This window comes from Callionymus lyra, chromosome 3 (genome assembly GCF_982586985.1).
Source record: "Callionymus lyra chromosome 3, fCalLyr1.hap1.1, whole genome shotgun sequence".
NCBI lineage: Eukaryota > Metazoa > Chordata > Actinopteri > Syngnathiformes > Callionymidae > Callionymus > Callionymus lyra.
Window position 1 is genome coordinate 40,239,627 of NC_141820.1, and position 22,791 is coordinate 40,262,417.

A 22,791-nucleotide genomic window follows, 5' to 3' on the forward strand; every position below is an offset into this window, starting at 1 on the left:
CAAGAGGAGTAGAGTCTGGGATACAAGCACAAGCGCCATGGCAACACATAGAAAGAGGAAGAAAAGAGTTACCCATAAGTAGCCGCCGTTTCACCCGCTTGTCCACATCAGCTACTGACGTGGCATTGAACTCAGAGCTCTCAATTGCAGCCTCATCTTTCTCTAAAACACAAGTGACAAGGGGACAAACAGTGAGCAGCAGGTTAATGAGAAGCCCAAATGACCAGACCTTCAGCCCCTCTTGGCATTTGAGAAATAACCAAAGCCAAGAAGCAAGAAGCGATGAAGAAGTGCCAAAATCCCTGTTAGAGTGTTAATTTACCCCAAATGTTGAAATTTCCCAGAGCAACAAAAAGGGGCAAAACAAAATGAATGAAATATGATCAGTATCAAAGTTTAGCTTTAAAATTAAGCAGGAGGAAAGTGAAGGACAAAATGATTTGGGATTTTAAGAGGGCCATTGGGTTTAGATAATCATATCGGGGGTTCTAGATCTAATGTTAATTTTGCTGTTGTCACTCGATGATCAATTTTTCTGTCTTCCATATAAAACAGCAACACTTTCAGCAACTATTATGATGCATGAGGCAGACAGGAAAGATGTTCAACATTTTCCAAAAGATCTTAAATATGGGCACAGAGTCAAAGGTAAAGACACCGGTTGACGTTGTCCGGTAACAAAGGGGGAAGTTTAAGTTAGTCCCAAATCTGAAGCAATTTAAAAAACAGAAAGAAACAGTACATCAAACAAGATGGAAAAGATACATGAAGAAATGGGGTGCACACATTTCAAAATGAGGTTTTAGAAGGGAGCATAAGGTAGGGCTTAAGGGAGCATGCAGCAGAAGGAAACTGGGAAGAAGGTAATTCTGGGAGCAGCACTGGTTGCCTGTTTGTCTATGGAACAAATTAAATCTGGCTTTAACAAAAACCTAGACAACGTACTCTCATCTAAGCTAATCAGTCTAGTAGTTTTTGGTAAAAATGTGAAGCTAGGTAAGGGTCCCTAATCTCTACAATGATTTGATCCGTTTTGAGTGGGGTTGCTTTTCCTTTGGTCAAAATCATTAGCGCTTGAATTAGCATACCTGTGACTGGCCACTTCTACTTTCTTACTTTGTCTATAGTCTGTCCTTTTTTTTTCAGATAAAGTATTTTGTATTTGTGGGGACGTAATTACTAAACCTTTATTGACCTGAACCCATGTTTTCCCGCTTTGTTCCTGAGAGTGCTAGAAAAGGTGAAGGACTCTGAAGTACACTCACAACTGAATGAACATATCAGTCATCAGGAGAAAGTTGGAAGCAAAAACATTGAATAAGGAGTTTGGATGAAAGCCAGAATACAAGCATGTGAGCGTGGATTGTGTGAATGAAAAATGAGTAGCCTGTAATAAAACTGTTCTCTAAGAGTAAGGGTTTTACCAAAGCTTCGGGAAAAGGAGAGAAAAAAGGCAAGATCCTGGACAATGGCTTCTGAAGGGTTATTCGTTTTATACAGTGTTTGAATGTGCACTGTGTTTTACACAGCCTAACCAATACAGAACGGTGAGAGGGAGGCGTTAAACCACTCCAAATCTAGAAAGAGAATAATCGACTAAAAGGGACATTGGAAGTTGGAGGACCTGGTTTGCTAAAGAAAACAATAACATATTTTCTCCAATAGTGAAAAGGAGGAAAAAGAGAAGTGAAAAAGAAAACATCAAATAACAGAAAATGCTAAAAATAAATACATAAATAAATAAATAAATAAAAAACAGTGCAAGATGTTCCATGCATTTAGATGAGCAAAAACATAACAAACAATTTCCTTGAGTGAGCTGAGGTTGTTTAAACATGTGAGAGGGTGGAGAAAGACAGAGCTGACAAGGCTGATGGGTAGTAATGGAACTGCATGAAGACTGTATGTGGGAAATCAGTCTTTTTATTGTTTGGTTTGTGATGACAAGAAGGAATATGAAGGAAGTGAAAGTGGTGGTTAGGTATAGTTTCCTAAGAGCGGAGCCTAAGATAAGGCTGCAATTGAGATTTCCATTCCTAGCCACAGACCCTATGATGTATTCCGTTACCCAACCAACCCACCCAAAACCACTCTTTGATGAAGGTATTTCCTAATTTCACCTGCTTTAACAGGAATGCTGAGACAAGACAGGCAATCAGGTACTATCACCAGAAAGCATGAGGACAAAGAGAAGGGTAGGTTGATAGTGGTACATAGAATGGGTAAAAAGAGTTGGGGGAATCAAAAGGAGGCCCATATAAAAGATCGGACACTTTAATCAATGACACAGAGTCTCTCTTACAGAATAGTAGACCACGCCACAAACAGACACACAGAACATTCTGAGGAAAAGAGAGGTTATGGCTCATTTTGACTGTGTATCCTCTTCACAGACTTTAATGACGATATGTTCACTTCTTCAAAGTGCTGAAAAGGAAAAACATGTTAACAGATGAGATGATGAACATTTGAAAAGGCAAGAAGGAAAGTAAAACTGCATTTTTTTGTTTCGACATATTTGACAAATTATACAGCGCATTAGGAAGACAACCTCTAAATCTCACCAAGACAGCCTGGGACATATTCCATCTTCAAAATTGTCATCAGGAATAAATGCAAAAAACAAAGATCAAGAAAAAATCAGCTAATTGTAATTAGTTGGTGAATCTATGCCATAGAGGGTCCATATTATGTGGTGTGAAGATACAAATATATTTTAGTGTCTGAGCTGTGTCACAGCAAGAAGAAAAATCACAAATGGAATGTGGCACCAACTTTGTATTTAAATAATCAGGACCAGCTGAAACTTACCATATAGTACAAGTTACTTTTTTGGAGATATCCAAGGAAACAGCATCAGGTGGTTAACCAAAGATTTCAAGTGTTTTTGTTAAATTTAACCAATAGTAATACATATTCCTTCAAAAATCAATGTACTTAGGTTATTTTTTTTTGGTAGGTATGATGAATTTGTTTGCCTTTCATTGTGATATCGTTAACTGAAAAATAAGATTCAATTGTTTCATATTAATACATAGCCAAAATGTTTTTTTTGTCAAGAAGCAATGTTACTTAAAACAAAGATTAAAGTGATTGTGGGATCTGTTGAAGATATACTTTATTCTGATGTAGCTATTTCAAAAATATTACTGGGACTACTCCATTGGGCAGAGGAAGTTACCTAAGAAAAACTGAGGGATAATATTTTTGGAAAGTATATATATATTCTGTTTTTTTTAAGGGTTTTACAAAAGTTTTTGGTTTGATAGAAGATTAGCAAAATGAAACATCATAGAAGTATCAAAGTGTCATAGCCTTAGGTCTAAGTTAATAACAAAGAAGTACACATCAAATAGTGGATAAAACACATTTGAGAAAGGGGTTTATAGTCTATATATAGTCGTTTATATCTACTCTAGTGTTTTGTGTGTACGGTAAATTGAGGAAACTTGTGAATCACTCACCGATGCAGGTCTTGCTATCTGAGTGAAGGGCGTACTTCTGGTGGCAGCCACACACTGGTCCTGTTTCTGTGTCGTCGCATGTGTGCTGACAGCCACCATTTCCATAGTTACATGTCACTAAGACATAGAAAAGATTAGTTGTCGTCCAAGTTTTTCAAAAATTTCACAAAATCAAAGGAGGCTCTGGCATAACCATTAAAACAGCTATAACATTTCAGAATAAACAAGTAGTTATATTGATACGGTCAAACATTATGAGAAGTCCTAGTTATGTTCTGACTGTTCAGAGTGGATAATGTCTATAAAACCTTAGTATTCGCAATATAGTTTCCTCAAGCCCTACGATACTGGGATAGGCTCCAGTCTCCCTGTGACACCGGTGAGAGATAAAGTGGTAGAAAATGAATGAAAACTTAAAAAAATATATATACTACAGCGAGGGAAAAAACAGAGTGCCCAGAATAAACCAATGCAACAAGGGCAGAACATACAAAATCCACACAGAAAGGTCATTAGTTGGATCGGCCTGGAAGCGAACCAGCAACCTTCTTGCTGTGAGGCTAAACACTGCGCCATATGACATTAAAGGTAGGAATGAATGATGATCAATGTAATCTGAATATAACAATGGAGTAAATTGTGTAATAAGTGTATAGCCATTGTAAACATCTTTATCTTTCCTGACAGAGTGTCAAAAAAAGTATTGGATGTAGCAAAGCTCATAAGAATACAGTTTATATGTATTACATTTAAAGAATGTCTTTAAAGCATTTAATGTAGCAATAGCATACTTAAATATAAATAAACATTAAATGTTTCATTTATTGTTCAAATGAATGCACCAGTTAAGCACTAATATTTACTTTGTGATAGAACTGTATGTTTATAAACAGATGAATATGCTCTTCATCGGTTACACTCAAAAGCCTCTTTAAACAACCAGTTAAAACTTCAACACATTGTTAAAGATTAATGTGCAAATTTCCAATACTTTTGGCTTTTGCTGTCCAATAAATGAAGTGTGCAGTTGGGAGTCAGTTGCAGTTGTCCATTAGGTTGTTAAAAGCTCTAGAAATAGGATTCTCTTCAAAATATACACCTTTAGGTATTAACAATCCCAAGTGGGATTTTAGCACCTTTGCACAGCTTGTTGAATAAAATTTTACAAGAAAATCTGTTTAATGTGTTTAGTTTTCGCCTTTTGGATTATATGAAAAACCAGTATTGAGTAATTATTGTGACTTACGTGTGCAATCTTTCTGATTATTTGCCAACTCAAATCCAGGCCGACACTCGCATGTCACGCCTCCTTTGCCTGCTGCCTCTCTGCAGATGTGGGCGCAGCTGTGGTCCTTGTTCATGCAGTTCATGCCATCTGGTACATGAAGTGTGAGAAAAAAAACAATTAGTGTTGGAATTGTTAACTACTGGTGAATGCAACAATAAGTTGGTTTGGCAAACTGAGAACTTTTGAGAAGACAAGCAACTTTCTTTATATCCATATAGACAAGGAGCTTGAATCCCCTGCATTATTTGTGTAAGTTTTGATTTAAAAATATTATCTCTTTTCTCTATTATACTATCATACTATTTATATCCATCTTTGCATCTATGCATCCATAAATCCATCCATCCATCCATCAACCCTTCATTAATATTAAGGGGATCTTCTGTGCCCCCTAACCTTTTACCTGGTCAAGTCTCCCTTCCCCTAGAACCTTTACCAGAGAGATTAGTCGTCTTCAGGATAATTGTAAAACATAAAGATAAGTCTGACACGCCCACTTTTTAATGGTACCCTGGTTAGCAGTAACAGAAGTCAAACCTTTTTGAACCTCTTACAGGTTTTACACATACTATGCATTTGTATTTTGGCACATTCTTCCAAGCAGATCGTCTAGAGCTGTGAATTTTTTGGAGCTGTCTCTCAGCCACACCTACTTTCAACTCCTTCCACAGATTGTCTTTTAAACCTTTAAATTGTTTTAACATAGCCACTCCTTCTTTGACAAGGAAGTGTTTTTGCGATCATTGTCATTGTCAATGTAGTCACTGAGAATGAGGTGTTTATCAAAATCTCACAATGCATTCACTATATTTTCCTTAATCATTAGTCATGCTGTCCCCTTTGCAAAAATGCAGTCCCTGAGACTAATGTTTCCACCCCCATGCTTTCGTTTATAAATTATAAGAGTTCCATTTTGGTCTGCATTACTTGCTTAGACCTAATAGGATGCACAACCCTTTTTACATTTTCCTTTTTGCTCTTCACAGATAATTCCAGCCAGAATGACGATTAGAGTTTCAGCAAAAATCAAAGATTAGTCCTTAGTTTCATAAGAAAAGTGAAAACAAAGACCAAACAAACATTGTGACAAAAATGGTAAGAAAGAGCTTTAAATGAAGTCATGGTGATCTACTGGCAGACTTTAAACAAATGAACAAACAAAATATTTGTTCTTCCTCTTCTTCCTCTTTAGATTCAATACAATGATACTCCTTGAAGCACTTAACAAGTGTACTTTCTTTTATCTGTTTTTGTAATAAATGTCTTTACTGTGTTAGTAATGTTACTGGATGTCACCTGTCCTTCCACCACCGACAGAGCTCTGCCTTCACCCGGACATCGGGCTCCCGCGCCGTCGCTACATCCATCATGGTTCTCACAAAACCATCCAGCACACACTTTATCTGGTCCAAATTTCAACATCCTCCCACAAAGCCGTGTCGTCCTGTCAACCATCCGGAACTAGCCTGCCTAGCTAGGTCGGCTATCACTACCCTCATGAAGTAATGTATTTCCCTACTTTAAGTTAACATCTGGATCATAGAAGAGCTTCTTAATGAAGAATCAAAAGATCTCAAAGGGCCAGAATTAAAGCTTTTTTTCTGTGCTAAATACTTGTTTTGTGCACCAATATACAAATAAATTCTTTGAAAATCAGAAAATGAGATTTACTATTTTTTTTTAATTTTGTCTCTCACAGGTGAAGTGTATCTCCTCTTAAATTTAAGAGTAACAACTTGCAGAATCAGTAGCTGCCGATACTTTTTTGCCCAATGGTATATACAGTGAAGCACAATGATTGATGCTGTTAAGAATGAAACAGTCGGACTCTCTGAGGCTTTCCCAAAACTGAAATATTCTGACTTCAAACCAGAAAAGCTTTACCAAAAACTCATTTTGCTGACTTATGTTTGTGCATAGCCCACATCATTCCAAGTTCTCACTGATCCAAAGCTCTACCACTGACATTGTGGCTCAAATCTGCTCCTTCAATATTTTTCCCTTGTTGTAATCTAAGTTCAAGATTATACAGTATGCTGTTGAAATCATTTTTTTAAATAAGCCAATGTGTAAACCTTTATTAGCATGTAACAAAGCAGGGGGAGGATGCAAGGAGGTTCTGTGTAGAGGGCCAGTCCCTTTCAGAGGCAGGTAGGGAGGTAGAAAGCAGCCAAGGATCACTACTGCTGAAATACTGGAATAGTTAATGGTCTAATCAGATATCTTCATGAACAAGCAGGAAAATATTCAGCACACTCTTCTGTGTTATTTATCAAAAAAACAATTCATCTCTTCTTTAAAGAAGGAATTTGTGAGCTTTTCCACAAGCCTTTCACTCTTTACAATGTTTACTCACTCTGCCCAGCAGCTACTCAGCTCCTATTTTACTGAGACTCAAGAGTGCTTCAGTAGGCCCCCTTAAGAATGCCAACGTATTAAGAAAATCCTAACTGCAACTCACAATTCAAGTCAAGCCTGCGTGGGATGTTATCATGTCCAAACCAAAATACTTCTGTAAAGGTGTTACAACTTGCAGTCAATGTCGACAGCAGAACATCTTTTGGAGAGAACAAACATTATTTTTACAATTCTGTGTCACCATGGTTGTTTTTGAGAAAGTAATCCAGATATAATGTTACATAAATGATGTCAAGGGAGTGTTTTGCATGCTCTATGACAATGTCATAGAAAGAATTGCAGTCATTAAAAACGTTTTGAATACTTAGTCATTGCCACAACTCCTCCTCCCAACCTGGGAATCCAGCCCTCCACATCAGCTCCACCTGCCGGAAATTACAGATGGAGTGCAAGATGCCTCTCAGTGCTGCAGTCTTAGCCAGGCTGGAATGATAACAGTTTGTAGTCAAGCCACATATAACAAGATAATTACTCATCCATCTGTCTGCCTAAGAGCCTGCCTGCCTACTCAGTTAAACTCTGCCTTCCTCTCCCCCATGATGATCTTCCTGCGACCTCAGCCTGCACTCTGGCTCCTCCGCCCATCACCTGCAGCCCTGTCCTCCACAGCCTACACAGCCTATGTCACCTGGATATCACCCTCAGCAGAAATCAAAATGGTCCCTTAATCAACCTTTTTGTTCACGAGAGTTTGGTCTGCAACTGAGTCCTCTTTCCCTTCTTTGTCACAGTACGGTCAGGCAAATAAGGGCCAAAGCTCTATGGGCAAAGTGCGGCCCGGGGGCCACATGTGGCCCTTTGACTGTATTCATGCGGCCCTCAAGAGGTCAGAGTAGAACATAGACATTATTTCCGACAGCTGTCAATTTAATATTGAGTTTATTATTGTATTAACTCTAAATATATATATATATATATATATATATATATATATATATATATATATATATATAAATATATTAACTCTAAATATATATATATATTTTTTTTTTTTCCTTTCTGATTTTTTTGTTTTTACTTTTATGAAAATGTCTTGCCAATCAAAATTATTGACATCATATTTAGAGAAATAGGTTATTTTCCCATCATTTTCTTTTACTAGAAAGGTTTATAAAAGGGTTTTGACATAGCCAGGTTTATTTTATGCTGATATTTCTTTCTTTACTATTCTTACTTGCTTTGTTTTTTCAAAGTTTTTCTGTCATATTTTAGCTCTTCGCTCCTCTCCTTTGGATTGAAGGCCCCTCACAACAGTCACAGTATATAATGTGGCCCCAGAGGAAATTTAATTGCCCACCCCTGCTCTATGCTGTCCGGAAGGCAGTATGTTCCGTGGGATTTCTCCTGGGTCACCACGACAAGGCCCTTGAGGAACTGGTAGGCATAATGCTGTGATGTGCGTTGAGGTTCATGGTTGGTGAGTCAGTGTCAGATTTACAAGAATATAAACCTAAAAGAGTGGCTTATTCAATTGACTACTCATTAATTCATATCTTATTAGCATTCTGTACACACACATGCACGGTCTTGGGTGTCATTTTTAAATGACGATTCCTATCATTTTATAATTATGATGTCCTCACCTCCATGCCAGTTATAGCATAAAAATGCCATCTTTGACAATGTCATATGAATATGGTTTTAAAAAATATGATTTAATGAATAACTTCTCAAAAAGTCTATATTGAATTTTTGTGAAATGTTGTGTGATACTAGTTTACATCCTCTAGGCGGATAAATATCGATTTATAGCATCATAAATTACGTATGAGTCATAGCTGAAATATTATGTTTTATTTATCAATTTATTTATGATTCTAAATTCAAAATCATTAACCTGCTATATTTAATGATCTGAGACCTTTCAATTGGCAGAAAATCGTAATTCCTTTTGAATAATAAATAGATAAAGAAAAAATAAATTAACTAATAAATAATTAAAAAACATAATTAGTAAATGTGGATTTTAAGAAATATGCCTGCTGATCTCTCTTTGGTTCCTTCAGATTATCCCAATGGTGTTTGATAAATAGAAGGCTAATTTTACTATCTTCTCATCAGCTCTATGATTGTGCTATTGGTTGCCAGGTACTGTTATGCCCAAGTCTCCCCTTCACAATCTTTCTCACCAGGAATCTGAGGTTGAATGAGACTGAATGTAGAAGTATATCATGGAATCAATTTCTATCAATCTTTGGGATGACATTTTTATTTTATCCAAGAGCCAGATCAAAGTACAGTCAACAGTCCGAGTGGACGCTGTCGTGTTTGTTGCCGCTGCTTGCCAGTCACTTTTATGGGATTTTAAGTGTTTTTAAATAGTCTTTAACTGTCTTGTTTGGAAAACCTGCCAACAATAACCACTTAACAGTAGACGATCTCGGTCCGATTGGTCGTCATCCCGGCACTTTTAATCCGGCCTATCCCGGCCAACGCTAACCGGCTGTCATGCAACCGACTTTGCCCGGTCGCCTCGACGATGAAACCTCTCGACCGTCACCCACCTAGAGTTTGTCATCATCCTGTGACAGGAAACCTGCTGCCAACTCCGCTGGATTCGCTGGATGTCACCTGTCCTTCCACCGCCGACAGAGCTCTACCTTCACCCGGACATCGCGCTCCCGCGCCGTCGCTACATCCATCATGAGTCTCGCAAAACCATCCAGCGCACCAACACCACAACAGCGAACGTCATCTGGTCCAAATTTCAACATCCTCCCGCAAAGCCGTGTCGGCCTGTCAACCATCTGGAACTAGCCTGCCTAGCTAGGTCGGCTATCACTACCCTTATGTAGGACTTCTCCACCTTCCTCACCCATCTATCTTCCCTCTCACCAAATATCATTTTGCTGGAATACTTCAATATTCACATGGATAATAATAATCTCCTCCTCAACACTCAGACAAGCTCTGTCTCTTTTTCTTCTACTGCCCCCTGGTTTACCCCCCCACTCTGCTCCATTAAAGCCACTAACTGCCAACTTGAACGACTATAAAAAAAAAAAAACGGTCTTACCATCCACAAAAACATGTACGCAGCACAAATGACTCCTCCCAAGGACTCAATTACGAAGACAAAATCGGACTACTACTACGTCCTCATCCTCTAAATCCACAGCCACTCCAAAACTCTCTTCTCCCTCTTAAACCAAATTTCTAACCACAAAACACTCTTCCCCCCCACCTCTCCTTCTGATATCGTCAAAAACCTGCTCTTCATCTACAAAATACTTGAAAAAACTGTTGCCTCCCAATTCCACAAAAAAACCTCTACGAGCCCTTTCAGTCCGGTTTCCGCCCCCACCACAACACAGAAATACCCCTAATAAACATTACCAATGACCTCCTCTCTGCAGCTGACTCCGGTACATTGTCCATTCTTATCCTCCTCGACCTGACCGCTGCCTTAGACTCTCCTCTCTCTGCATCTCCCAAACTCCCCTCAAATGTTCCACTCTTACCTCACTGACCGCATCCAGTTCTTACAGCTCAAATCTTTGATATCCACCCTCTCCTCAGTCACCAAGTGTGTGCCCCATGGCTCTGTCCTGGGAACCCTCCTCTTAATCACGTACCTCCTCCCCCTCGGCCACATCCTCCACCATTTTCCAATGCTTAGCGGATGACACCCAGCTGTACCTCTCAAGCAAACCCAACTCGTCACCCCCCTGCCTCACTTCATATCCACACTAAATCAAATCGTGGTTCACCTCAAACTAAATGCAGATAAAACAGGAATCCTCCCCATTGGCACCAAATCCACCCTCTCCAAGGTTGACAATGTATCCCTCACTATTGACAGCTCCTCCGTTTCCCCCTCCCTTCAGGTTAAGAGTCTGAGTGTCATCCTCGACAGTACACTTTCATTTCATCCCTCCACAAACTTCAACTTGTTCAAAACTCTGCCGCCTGCATCGTCACCAAAACCCCCACATCCCACCGTATCAAAACCTAAATCCCCCCGTCCTCCAGCAGCTTCACTGGCTCCCCATCAACCACAGAATCATCTACAAACTCCTCCTGTACACCTTCAAGCCCATCCCCAACCTCGCCCCTCTCTACCTGTCTTCTGGGTTCGATCCTAAAACTGATAGATCCAACCAAGAACTTGAGAAGACTCTCCGCGGCCTGATGCCAAACCTTTCTCCTGGTTGTCTCAGCTTCCCTGGGTGGAGTATGCCCACAACAGTTCTTCAACCGTTTTCAGATTTATCTTCCTTTGAGTGCCTGTACAGTAACCTTCCACCCTTGTTCCCTTGTCAGGAAGGAAAGATAGCCATTTTCTCTGTTGATGCACACATCAGACGATGTCGGGCGAACATGGGAACTGGCTCAAAGAGAGAGCTCTAATTAAAGGGAATGTGGCAGTCCAACATCTGGCTCACCACCAGTGCAGACCCGTACCTGACTACACCCTGGGAGATTGGGTCTGGCTGTCAACCAAGGACCTTACTCTGAAAACTGATACGAGGAAGCTGTCCTCCACATTCATTTGACCCCTCTGTCTCAAGCTGCCTTGAACTCTCGAGTCCATCCGTCTTTTGATGTTTCTCGCCTCAAATCTATGTCATTTGCCTACTGGTCCCATCCATTCTCCAACAGTTCACTGCCTCGGATCATTGGTATACACCCCGAAACATCAGCTCCACCTGCCAGCAATTACAGATGAGCTCAGGTCTTCGCCTGACCATTGAATGATTACATTTTGTAGTTAGGCTACCTATAACAAGATTACTTGTCTATCTGTTTGTCTGCCTGCCTCCCTAGTCAGTTACTCTGCCTTCCTTCACCTCAGGACCATCTGCCTGCACTCCCTTTGCCCCCTGCACAGTCTGTGTCATCTGGACATCACCCCCATCAGCAAGAACCACTATCACTTAACTAAACTCTTATTATTCACAAGAGTCTAGTTGACCACCTTATCGCAGTAACAGCATTGCTGCAGTATCTCACCTTTACCTGCATGAAAGCATGGGAAAGAGCTTTCAAGGTAAACAACCTACTTCAATGTAACCTTTAAAGTATGAATTTTTCTGAAATATTCATATCTGCAATTAATGGAAAATAAATAACTCTTTAATCTGTGTCTAGTTTAATGTAAGTATGCCATAATAATTGAATTTCTTAATGCAACAAAAATCTATTGCCATTGGATAATTATATACTCATAACAATTTAAACCTGAAGTAAGTCAAATAAACCACAGCTAAATGAAGAGGCAATGCGGGCCCAAAGCTTGAAACAAAAACAAAAAAATTAAAACAGCAAACAGTGTAGCAGGTGAAAACCGTGGCCTTTCCACATGCACGATGTGACAAGGCTGAGAAGTAAATCCTGCTGCTCTTTCGCACATTCACTTGACAGCCGCAGAACCCCAGAAGGGTCCATGGGTATACATTGAGCTGTAAAATACATGTGTGGAACTATTTCACCTGGTTAAACAGATCAATTCTGGAATCTAGAGGCCAGACAAACAAATAGATAGTCTATTTTGAATCCCAATTTAATTTAATTGACAAATGACAAATTCTAAAGTGCAATCTAAACCTTTGTAATGAGAATAGAAGCCACGACTGTGTAACAGTGATGCAGATGACTTCGTCAATGATTAATGATATTTCAGAACTTTTATGATAATTTATTAACCACCACACCTCACTTCCAACAGGAGAGTGAAAGAAGAAGTGCAAAAAGCATTTGTGACTGGCTCATCTTCTGCTAACAATGAAAATGTGGAGACAAGTTTGACATTCTCTTTTCCTGTGGGCTGTGCGCAGCTTTGTTTGGATTGGGAAGGTCAGTCGGTTTACAACTACTGGAGCTCTACATCGAGAGCCCCAGCAGGTCCAGATTAAACACTGAGACGTGGCCCTGTAAGAACTCTAGGGACATGCTCTGTCTCTCACCCTCATAGACATTGTGTCTCCTTTATCTTTTATGATCATCCGTCTTTTCTTTCCCTTTTACTTTCCCTGCCTGTCTTGATCCATCTCTATGAAAACTGTCTTCGCCTTTTTTCTTTCTCTTCCTCAGAGCCCTGACTCCCAAATGAAGTCAAAACATATCAAAGTAATGTTGTTTCAAGCAGAATCTTTAAATGTTTCACTTTAATGACATCCTGGCAAGAGAGGCAGGAGAAAGTGAAAGAATGTAATGGAATACTTCACCCATATTATTTATAGTATTTTAAGTGAATTTTATCGATAACTCATTGCGTAATCCAACTTAAAGGATTGTTGATTTTTGATTTATTTGGAAAGCAACAGGTCCACGGATGACAAATATGGTGTAAGAGGACGTACCTACAAAGAGGAACAAGCTAAGTAAAGGATTTGAATATAAACTATCATTGACATAATCAAGGTCACTTTTTGCTTATGGTTAATACTGAGTGTGGCAACTTGTCTTGCTGTCTTTGTTAATCTTCTATTTTTACATAACCAGACACTAAAATTTTATTTGAAAACAAAACATGTTATTTAATACAAGCTAAAATACCTGTCATTAGCAGGGTATGAAAATAATAGAAAACTGAAAAACGAGAAGAGGCGGACTAAGGGTCCTTTGAACTTATTAAAATAATCTGAAATTACTGAAATGATCCTTATTTAATAGGTGATGAATATGGTTTACATTTCATTGTTTTAAAATTCACTTGATTGGAATCAAAAGGGGTTCTCGGTCAGCCATCCTGATTCGTCCCTAAAATTCATTGTGGAGGTCGACGCCTTGGACACCGGGCTCGGTGCCGTCCTCTCACATCGGAAACCCAGGAGGGCAAGGTTCACCCCTGTCTTTCTTTTCCCGTAAGCTCACTGACGCTGAAAGAAACTACGACGTGGGGAAAAAGGAGCTTCTGGCCACGGTGGTGGCACTGCAGGAGTGGAGACATTGGCTGGAGGGATCCGAGGTTCCTAATTCTCCCTGATCACAAGAATCTCCTATATCTCCAAACAGCAACAATACTTAACTACCGCAAGGCCTGTTGGGAGCTGTTCCTTGGATGCTTCAACATCTCCCTTACATGCCGACCCGGAACCAAGAACACTTAGCCCGATGCCCTCTCTCATCTCCGTGATCCTCCTTTTGAAACACCTGTTCCTGAAACTATTGTCCCTAGCTCCTGCTTCATTGGTGCCGCCAGGTGGGATATCGAGAAGGCCGACAAAGATGCCCACTAAGAAGTTGCTGTTCCAGGTCCTGTTCATTTTTTTAATTTTTTATTAGCATATCTTCACCAGTTACAAACAGATACGAAACAAAAATAACAATCACAGGGTATAATAGTAGTGTGTTCATCCTGTGGTGAGGTATCCATTGTCAACAAGAACAGTTTTTCACAGATAGCAAATTTAAGCTTAGTTGTTGTTGTGGTTCATTAAATGCAAATGTAAATACATAGGTAAACAGACTCAGGTGGGGGTAGAAGATACAGAGGGGAGTAAGGGGGAGCGGAGGTAAGGTGTGTGTGTGCGCATGTGCGTGTGCGGGTGCAGCACCAGGGGGGGCAGCAGCATTACATGGGCGGTCCACGGTCTCTGTGGTAGCAAGGCTCCGCCCACCAGCCAGAGGGCCATCAAGAGAAACTTGCCAACCCTAAGCCCCACCTCCAACAGTCCACGCGCCGCCCCCAGCCGGTCAGCCCACCGGACTGCCCCAAGGTAGGCGAATAAAGCCAACGCTGGTCCTGTTCCTGAGGGCTGCCTGTCCTAAGGTCACAAGTTCTTCAATAGGGACATCCGTCTAAGGTGGCCTGCCATCCTGGATGCACTCGCACTTTGGCGCTCCTAAACAGCGTTTCTGGTGGCCAAATATACACCAGGAGATCAAGGAGTTTGTGGTCTCCTGTACAATGTGCTCCCAGAGCAAAGCATTGCATCGTCCTCCGTCTGGTCTGCTCCAACCTCTCCCTGTCCCCAGTCGCCCTTGGTCTCACATCGCTGTCGACTTTGTCAATGGCTTGCCCCCTTCCAATTGCCTGACCACAATTCTAACGTAGTTGACAGGTTCTCTAAGATGGTCCACTTGGTTTCGCTTCCTAAACTCCCTTCTGCGATAGAGACTGCCGACCTACTGATCAACAACGTCTGCCACCTGCACGGAATACCCAGTGACATCATGGGCCGCAGTTGACCTCACAGGTCTGGCAAGCCTTCTGCAAGGTAATCGGACCTACCTCTAGCCTTACTCCAGGCTACCATCCCCAATCAAACTGTCAATCAGAAAGAGCCAACCAAGACCTAGAAGCTACCCTTCGTTGCTTGTCCGCTCAACACCCCCGAGCTACCATGGGTGGAGTATGCCCACAACTCCCTCATGTCTTCCTCTTCGGGTATGTCTCCATACGGCTATCAGCCTCCTCTATTTCCTTCCCAGGAGTAGCCGTCTCCTCCGTTCAGGCTGACATTCGGCGTTGAAAGTCTGTTTGGAAGCACGCCAGACAGGCTCTTTGCTGCTCCACCCTATGTAACATAGCCCTTGCCAACAGACACTGCAGACCAGTAGACTCCATAAAGTTTGCTCCCCGGTACATAGGACCATTTCAAATTGAACGCGTCATCAACCCCTCTGCTGTCCGCCTAAAGTCATCCCTCAATGTACATCCTACCTTTCATGTCTCCTAAAGCCCTTTGCCACAAATCAACTCAGCCCGCCGAACGACCCCCCCGCCTCCACCATGATTATTGATAACCATCAGGTCCTTGATGTCCGTCGTCGGGCCGTTGGTTCCAGTACCTGTTCGACTGGGGGTGGGGGTTACAGTCCAGAGGAAAGATCCTTGGTTCCCTCACCCTGGACCTCTGCTTCTTAGGGAATTCTATCTAGAATTTCCAAACAAACTAGGTAAGACGCCAGGTGGCGGAGTAGGGGGGCGGGATAATGTCACGACCCCTTCCGGGGACGTTAACTTTGTATTGGTATTTCCGGTCCCTGCCCTTCTCTTGACAGTTCCCAGGGCTGCACTACATGAGGTCCACAGTTGCTGACAATCAGGCAATCAACCACCAGGGATAAAACACAGACATTCCTGATAGTCAGCATCAACAGGTTGCTTCTGATACTCTCTACACCGGTAAATCTTGCTCCTGCCTGACCTTCTGGATTTTCTCTGTACCCGCTCCTCAATTGTTGTCCTGACAGCCTTTTGAGTCAGTGTTTTTTGTTCTCCTTCTGTGAGTTGCTTATTCATTTTGTCTTTCCTTTTTGTTTGGACATTTTGTTGGACTTCACAGACCTTTGTGTATGAGGAAACGGACTCCTGAGCACTATTGTTATTTCTGTGGACTTTTGTTGTTTGAGCTTTTTTAAATTGTGTATTTTATCATTACTTTTGTCATTGTTCTTTATCACCTTCTGCCCTTGGGTCTTTTGTTTAATAAATCATAACATTCTTCTGTCCCTTCCTGTAATTAATAGATCTCAACCAAAGGTTCTTCTTTCCATTCCAGATTACCACAACAAACTGTACTTCTATCAACACAGGCAGAACTAAGGATTGAAAGGAATGATAGGCACATCTGGGGGATCAGGTGTTGCCAATGAGCCCTCTGAGTGGCAGGTCTATCATCAAAAAAAAGGATGCCCACCTGATGATAAAGCCTTCAACCTGCCCACCCATCCAACTCTATCAGACCTGACAACATCACAACATTGGAACTTATGACCACCACCTCCATGTAATATTTCTAAAAAAAACGGATTGTTATACCTAGTCCCTTAAACATTTGTATTTAATTAAAATCTGACATATTTTAATGGGGGTCTTTTGTCTCCTGCTATTCACAAAAATAGCTGAAATTCTAGAAATCTCACATACCTGGTATGTAACACCCTCCCCGTTTTTATTCTGCTGAAAGCAGTTGTGCAGTTCTAATCTGCCTTCTTTCCTCATTTGACTCAAAATAAACATCAGTGAAATACGTGTTCGTCAAACTTGTTTATTTTTTTCCGCTCTTCTCATGCACAGATCCCCCACAATATTCTGCTCCCAGAATCCTTTGCCCTCTCCCTTAAATATATATATATATTTTTAATGATTGTGAATTCCAAACATGTCAAGAAGACAGAGGAGTCTTGACTTGAAACAAACTAGAAGTTACTTGGACACAGTTTACTTTACTTCTTTTTGTCAACATGAGCCAATAAGAATACTCAACAAATGCTGTCATTGTTCTCCCAGAGATCAGTAAGACTTGCAGGAATTATTTCCTAACTTCAAATTTTTGGTCCAAAGAAAAGGTTCTCCCCCATGTGCTTGAGACAGAAGAATGGAAAACAAACCATAATGGAAGAAACAATTGTTAGGCTTTACGATCCCCTGGCCGAGTTTTGGGGAAAATAGAACAAGCTGAAATTTAATATTTGAAAAAGGACACACACTAGCTGGGATCCATGTGTGTTATAATTTGCATCCACCACTGTAATATAAAGTGGCTGTGGCTTTTCTACTGATAAATTTGGCACTTAAAGGCGAGATTAACAACAATACTTCTTAAGCGGAAAAACTGTGGTTTAAACATGTTCCAATTATCACACAAATCCAAATTAACTGTGTTTAACAAACTGCAAGTCAAGAAAAATCTAAACTAATGAATGTGTCTTGGGAAAGGGAAACAGTGGTAAAACAAAAGGTGTAAACACAAATTCCCTCATGATTGATCGTAAACAATTACTTTATACCTCTTATTTCAGTGATTGCCTAATCAATGTACTAAACTTGTTTACCCAGCAAGTTGCAGGGCTTCTAAATGATACCTGCAGACGGCTATAATTAAAGGCAAACTAACCAGAAACAAGGTAGTTATGACAAGAGAAAAAGAGAAACATATTTCCTGGATCCGATCAGTTCAAGAAAATGTTTTGCATTAAAAGCGTATTTGTTCAGTTTTGTTTCTTAAATATGGTTGAATAGCCATTTGCAAATTTTATATCCTTTAGATACTTTACCGTCTGGGCTAATGTAACTTTCTCCTCACTCTAATAAAAATAACATTCCTTACATCCCTGAAATTGGTCCAGAAGGTTCTTCTTTAGGCAACAGGCGACAGGTTCGCTGAATAGGTCCGTCAGGAATTGATTTAGAGATTTTATAGATTATATAAACTAAAACAGGATTTCAAGTCTTGGGCTGGTTTCAGCAATGCTAAATCTTGGTGACAAATCTCTTCCATCAGAGCCCCAATACTTTGAAATAGCCTACCTAAATCCAAACCATATTTTGTACCTCAATTATAAAAAACACCTTTTATGGATTTTCAATTAAATTGTACCCGTTGTTTGTTCTTGTTTCTTTCAATCTTGGATATACAGTGATAATCATCTATTATTGTCTGATGAAACTAATCTGAACAATCAACACATTTTTACAAATAACTTTAATAATAACCTATTAGAAATCCTGGCTGCCACCATCATTTGTTGATTTTTCGTTGAATGTCATACAATAGATTAGAATGTTGACTCCTCTTTCATGGGCAGGAATCCACCCAACCAAAATAAATGTCTATTATTATTTGTTTTTACTTAAGTCATCCATAGGGGCAAATATTGTTCCAAGTCAAAACACTTCCAGGTGAGAACGCTAAACTTTCCTTCCATGGTCAATTTCGCATTTGATCAGAAGCTATTTCCATGCCACTGGGAGATTTTCTCCCTTCTCATGGTTCTTAGTTTGGCTACTCTAAGCTCAACGTGACAGGAAAAGTACCACAAGAGGAGACAAGGCAAAGCTTTCAACAGATACCGTCTCAACTGGCAACTGCTTGGGGAAAAAAGCATCACTGCCCCATAAAAATTACCTCATTTTGTCTGTGAAAAAATGTAAGTCCTAGCTTTTGCTAAGGGATTTACTCAAGTTGATGGACTTTTTTAAGAATTACACAAACAAATCCCCTATAATGTCAAATGAAATTACCTACGTTGACAAATTTAGGGGATTCAATCAAATGTGTCCAAAATTAAAAGTTATGGCAAGAGTTGTGGAAAACATACGAACAGAATTTCCATACGGAAAATAGGATGCTTATGCTTTTCCTACTAAGGTGCAGAGAGAGGATACAAGAGCCCAATTGAGAATTTTTGGACGGAGTTCTGGGCTCTGTGGTTTTCTAAGGTTCTGTCAGAGGAGGGCAACTGGATTATACCACAAACATCTTCACTTCTGTTTACCATGCTCATCTTGCAAGACACAAGCAGGAATAAGACCTGACCAAGTCTTTGCTTCAAGACCAGAAGAAGGTAGTGTAAAGTAAATTTAAAATAGTCTTAAATTAAAGGAAGTATTCGATCGCTGGACAAACACACAGAACAAGCTCTAAAATAGATTTAAGGGGTCTCCTGATTTCTTTTCCTACCTGTGAGCTAATGGGAGTGGGAAGGAAAAGATACTCAAATACTTGTTTATGGGGTTTCAAGTGAGCAAACACGCTTCTATTTCTGCATTACTCCCAGTTTGTTCTCTAAATGTCTGCACAGAGAATCCTCTAAAAAATTCCGACACTAGCTCTCTACTCTGATCCAACTAAAAATGTAAGCAAATAAAAGACAGTATAAAGGAGAGGTCACTCCATCTTCGCTCCCTTCCCCTTCTCTCAGTCACAACATTCCTCCCATTCCTCACACTGCAAAGATGACAACTCATCCGTCTGGTGAACTTGACCGTCACATTGATCTCACTCAAATTAGTTTGCCTATGAGTTATGCACTGCAGAAATGTAGGCAGACTAAGACTTAATCTGATTTATTTTTTGCCCCCCTTGTGTGATTGAGTTTGACACCCCTGGCCATACAGATCCTAGTAAATCACTTATAGCCCATCACCACTTCCTGGACTACATGTTCTACTCATCTTGTCAGTGGAAAATCTTATTGGCCACTTAAAAGTTTTGTGGGGCTGGAGTGTTCCCCAGCTAATAAAAGAGGGAGTTCCGGGGACCTATACTACTCACAACACCAGAGAAAAATCAGAGACTTTCTTGCAGACTCCATCAGCATGTAAAGATTTTTATTTTTATTTTATTATTTCCACTAAACTCGAATCTAAATTGCTTAGCCTTGACTATGTCATTATGGATGTTTTATCAATACATCCATGCCATGTCATGAATCACACTATTGAGAAAATTAGTATGAGGAGGTACTAAAGCAATCTTTGTATCATCGACATATGTTAAAGTTATGCAGCATCCACTTGGAAATGTCCTATTTTGCAGCATTAAAGAGAATTTGAAGTAATTGAAGGGGGCGAGAGAGAGACAAACACTGATCCATATAGTGCAGGGGTGTCAAACTGGTCCAGAAAAGGGCTAGGGTGGTGTAGGTTTTTGTTCCAACCAGACAAGCACACATGAGTTAACCAATCAGGCGTCGGCTTAAACAAGCAACACCTGACTGACAATTCATTGATTACTGTCTTCAGACGCCTGATTGGTTCAACTCTATGTGCTTGACTGGTTGGAACAAAAACCTACACAACCCTGGCCCTTTTCTGGACCAGTTTGACACCCCTGATATAGTGGATCAGTGTTTTTGAAGAGAAAGATTCTCACCATCTGAGCGGTGAATGCAGGTATGCTGGTTATCGCTGAGGAAGAATCCATCAGTGCATTGACACTCGTAGCTGCCCATTGTGTTGACACACACCTGTTGACATCCACCGTTGTTATCTACACACTCGTCCACATCTGTTGAGGAAATAGGAAAAGATGAATTATTTAATGACATTTGTTGATGGGTAAGGGTTATGAACAACTAATGATTGACTGGGTTGTCTTTCTTTGGTTATGTTTTTAATCGTAGGATGACCTGGATGAAAGAGAACCTAAACAAAAATTGCATGAGATCTATGTGCATAAGAGGTCACAAGAGTAAATAGGAAGCTGTAATATGTTATACTCTAGTATTGTTGCTGTTATTTTTGCTTTACACAGAGTGTCAATGTGTGGGGGGAACTTAAGTTATGATACTTTAAAACGTCTCACCTCACTTTGATCCCTGTCAGCATGTTTCCATTACATTTCCGACCCCATCAAAATGCCCCATTGAGAATTTACAGGCCATTTGAAGAGGTCTCTGGGACATGTAAACACACTAGACCCCATAACACCTAATGCAAGGGGTATGACTTTAACAACGCCTGATAGTAAGTAAGTAATTATTATTTGTAGAGCACCTTTCTCAGACCAGGGTCACAAAACACTTAACCAAAACAATACACGGTTAAAATACATGCTTTAAAAGTCCAAGAGAATATAGGGACAAACGCAGCAGCGCCAAGTTAATTAAGAAAAAGCCTGCCAAAAATAATTGGATAAGATCCTGCTTGAAGGAGTCAGTAGAATCCATCATATGCAGAGGGAGCAGAAGATTGTTCCAAAGAATTTCTCTCCTCTGGTCCGGAACCGTGTGTGAGGAACCATCAGCAGATTCTGATCAACAGACTTCAGAGCCTGAGCTGGGGTGTAAGGCTGGATCAGATCAGTGATGTAAGGAGGAGCCTGATCATGAATCGCTCTGAAAGTTTTAAGGATCAAGGGAAATGTGAGTTCTCCTACTAGAGCTGTTAAGAATTCTCACTGCACAGTTTTGTATCAACTGCAGGCGAGACAGCTCCTTCTTGTTTACACATTAAAATTAACGTTACAATAGTCCAAACGTGAAGACACAAACGCATGGATAACAAGCTCCAGATCGTGTTGTGACAACAGTTTTTTGCATTGTAGTACTAAAGACATGTCTTTGTCTAATACAACAGCAATGTTTCTCAGGCTCAGTTTGACAGACAGACCTAACTCACCCAAGTACCCTGGAATTTTGTCATCAGGCACAATAACCAGAGTTTTAGTTTTGTCCACAGTGTGTTTTAAGTGTTTTCACTCAGCCATTGTTTCATCTCTAGCAAGCAAATGACTAAGCAGTTCAGCCTCTTGGGCTCAGTTGGATTAAACAAGCTCTAAAGCTGGATGTCATTAGTAAAAATGTGGTAAGACTTGGCTGACACACTGAAACTGCGCCCAGAAAGGTATTGTGAGAACCAGTGTAACACGGACCGTGACAGTCCCACTCCATCCCTCAGTCTTCCCAGCAGGATCTGGTGATAAACTGTGTCAAAGGCTGAGGACAGATCCAAGAGAACCAGAACAGTGTATTTACCCGAATCAGCCTACATCATGATGTCAGTGGACACTTTCAGTAAGGCTGCCTCCGTAGAGTGATGTTTACGGAAGCCAGACTGAAACTTCTCATGGATGTCGCTCTGATCCAGGAACAATGACAGTTGCTCAGACACCACCTTCTCTAAGATCAGGATCTTAGACCACTCAAGACAAGAGTGGGAGCTTAGAAATAGGCCTGAAATTACTGAAGTTAGTCAGGTCTCCAGGCTTTTTGAGTAAATGGAATGATTTAATGCATTGGGAAAAACACCTTTAGAAAGGGAGAATTTTACCATTTTGGTAACCAAGGGCCAATTACATCAAACACTTTTATAAAGAGCCTACATGGATGGACGTCTGATGAGCAATAGGAGGGTTTCATCTTTTTCACCAGTGCAGAGATGTCAGCCAGAATCACGGTCTTAAAGGAGGACCACAGGCTGGTGAGAGGCTCAATGACAGCAGGGGT

General features: G+C 40.5%; 1 protein-coding gene across 2 annotated transcripts in view; it reads right to left on the reverse strand.

The window, feature by feature from the left end:
* Positions 1–22,791, reverse strand: part of scube1 (signal peptide, CUB domain, EGF-like 1) — a 66,663-nt gene that overhangs the window by 30,764 nt on the left and 13,108 nt on the right. Inside the window, exons 4-7 of one of the 2 annotated variants that reach the window (XM_087787985.1) lie at positions 20,718–20,852; positions 4,711–4,839; positions 3,465–3,581; positions 73–162 (exon numbers count right to left, since the gene is read on the reverse strand). In XM_087787985.1, the coding sequence (XP_087644111.1) occupies positions 73–162; positions 3,465–3,581; positions 4,711–4,839; positions 20,718–20,852 (471 nt within the window). The remainder of the gene's footprint in view (positions 1–72; positions 163–3,464; positions 3,582–4,710; positions 4,840–20,717; positions 20,853–22,791) is intronic. The other variant, XM_087787986.1, reaches the window with a different exon arrangement.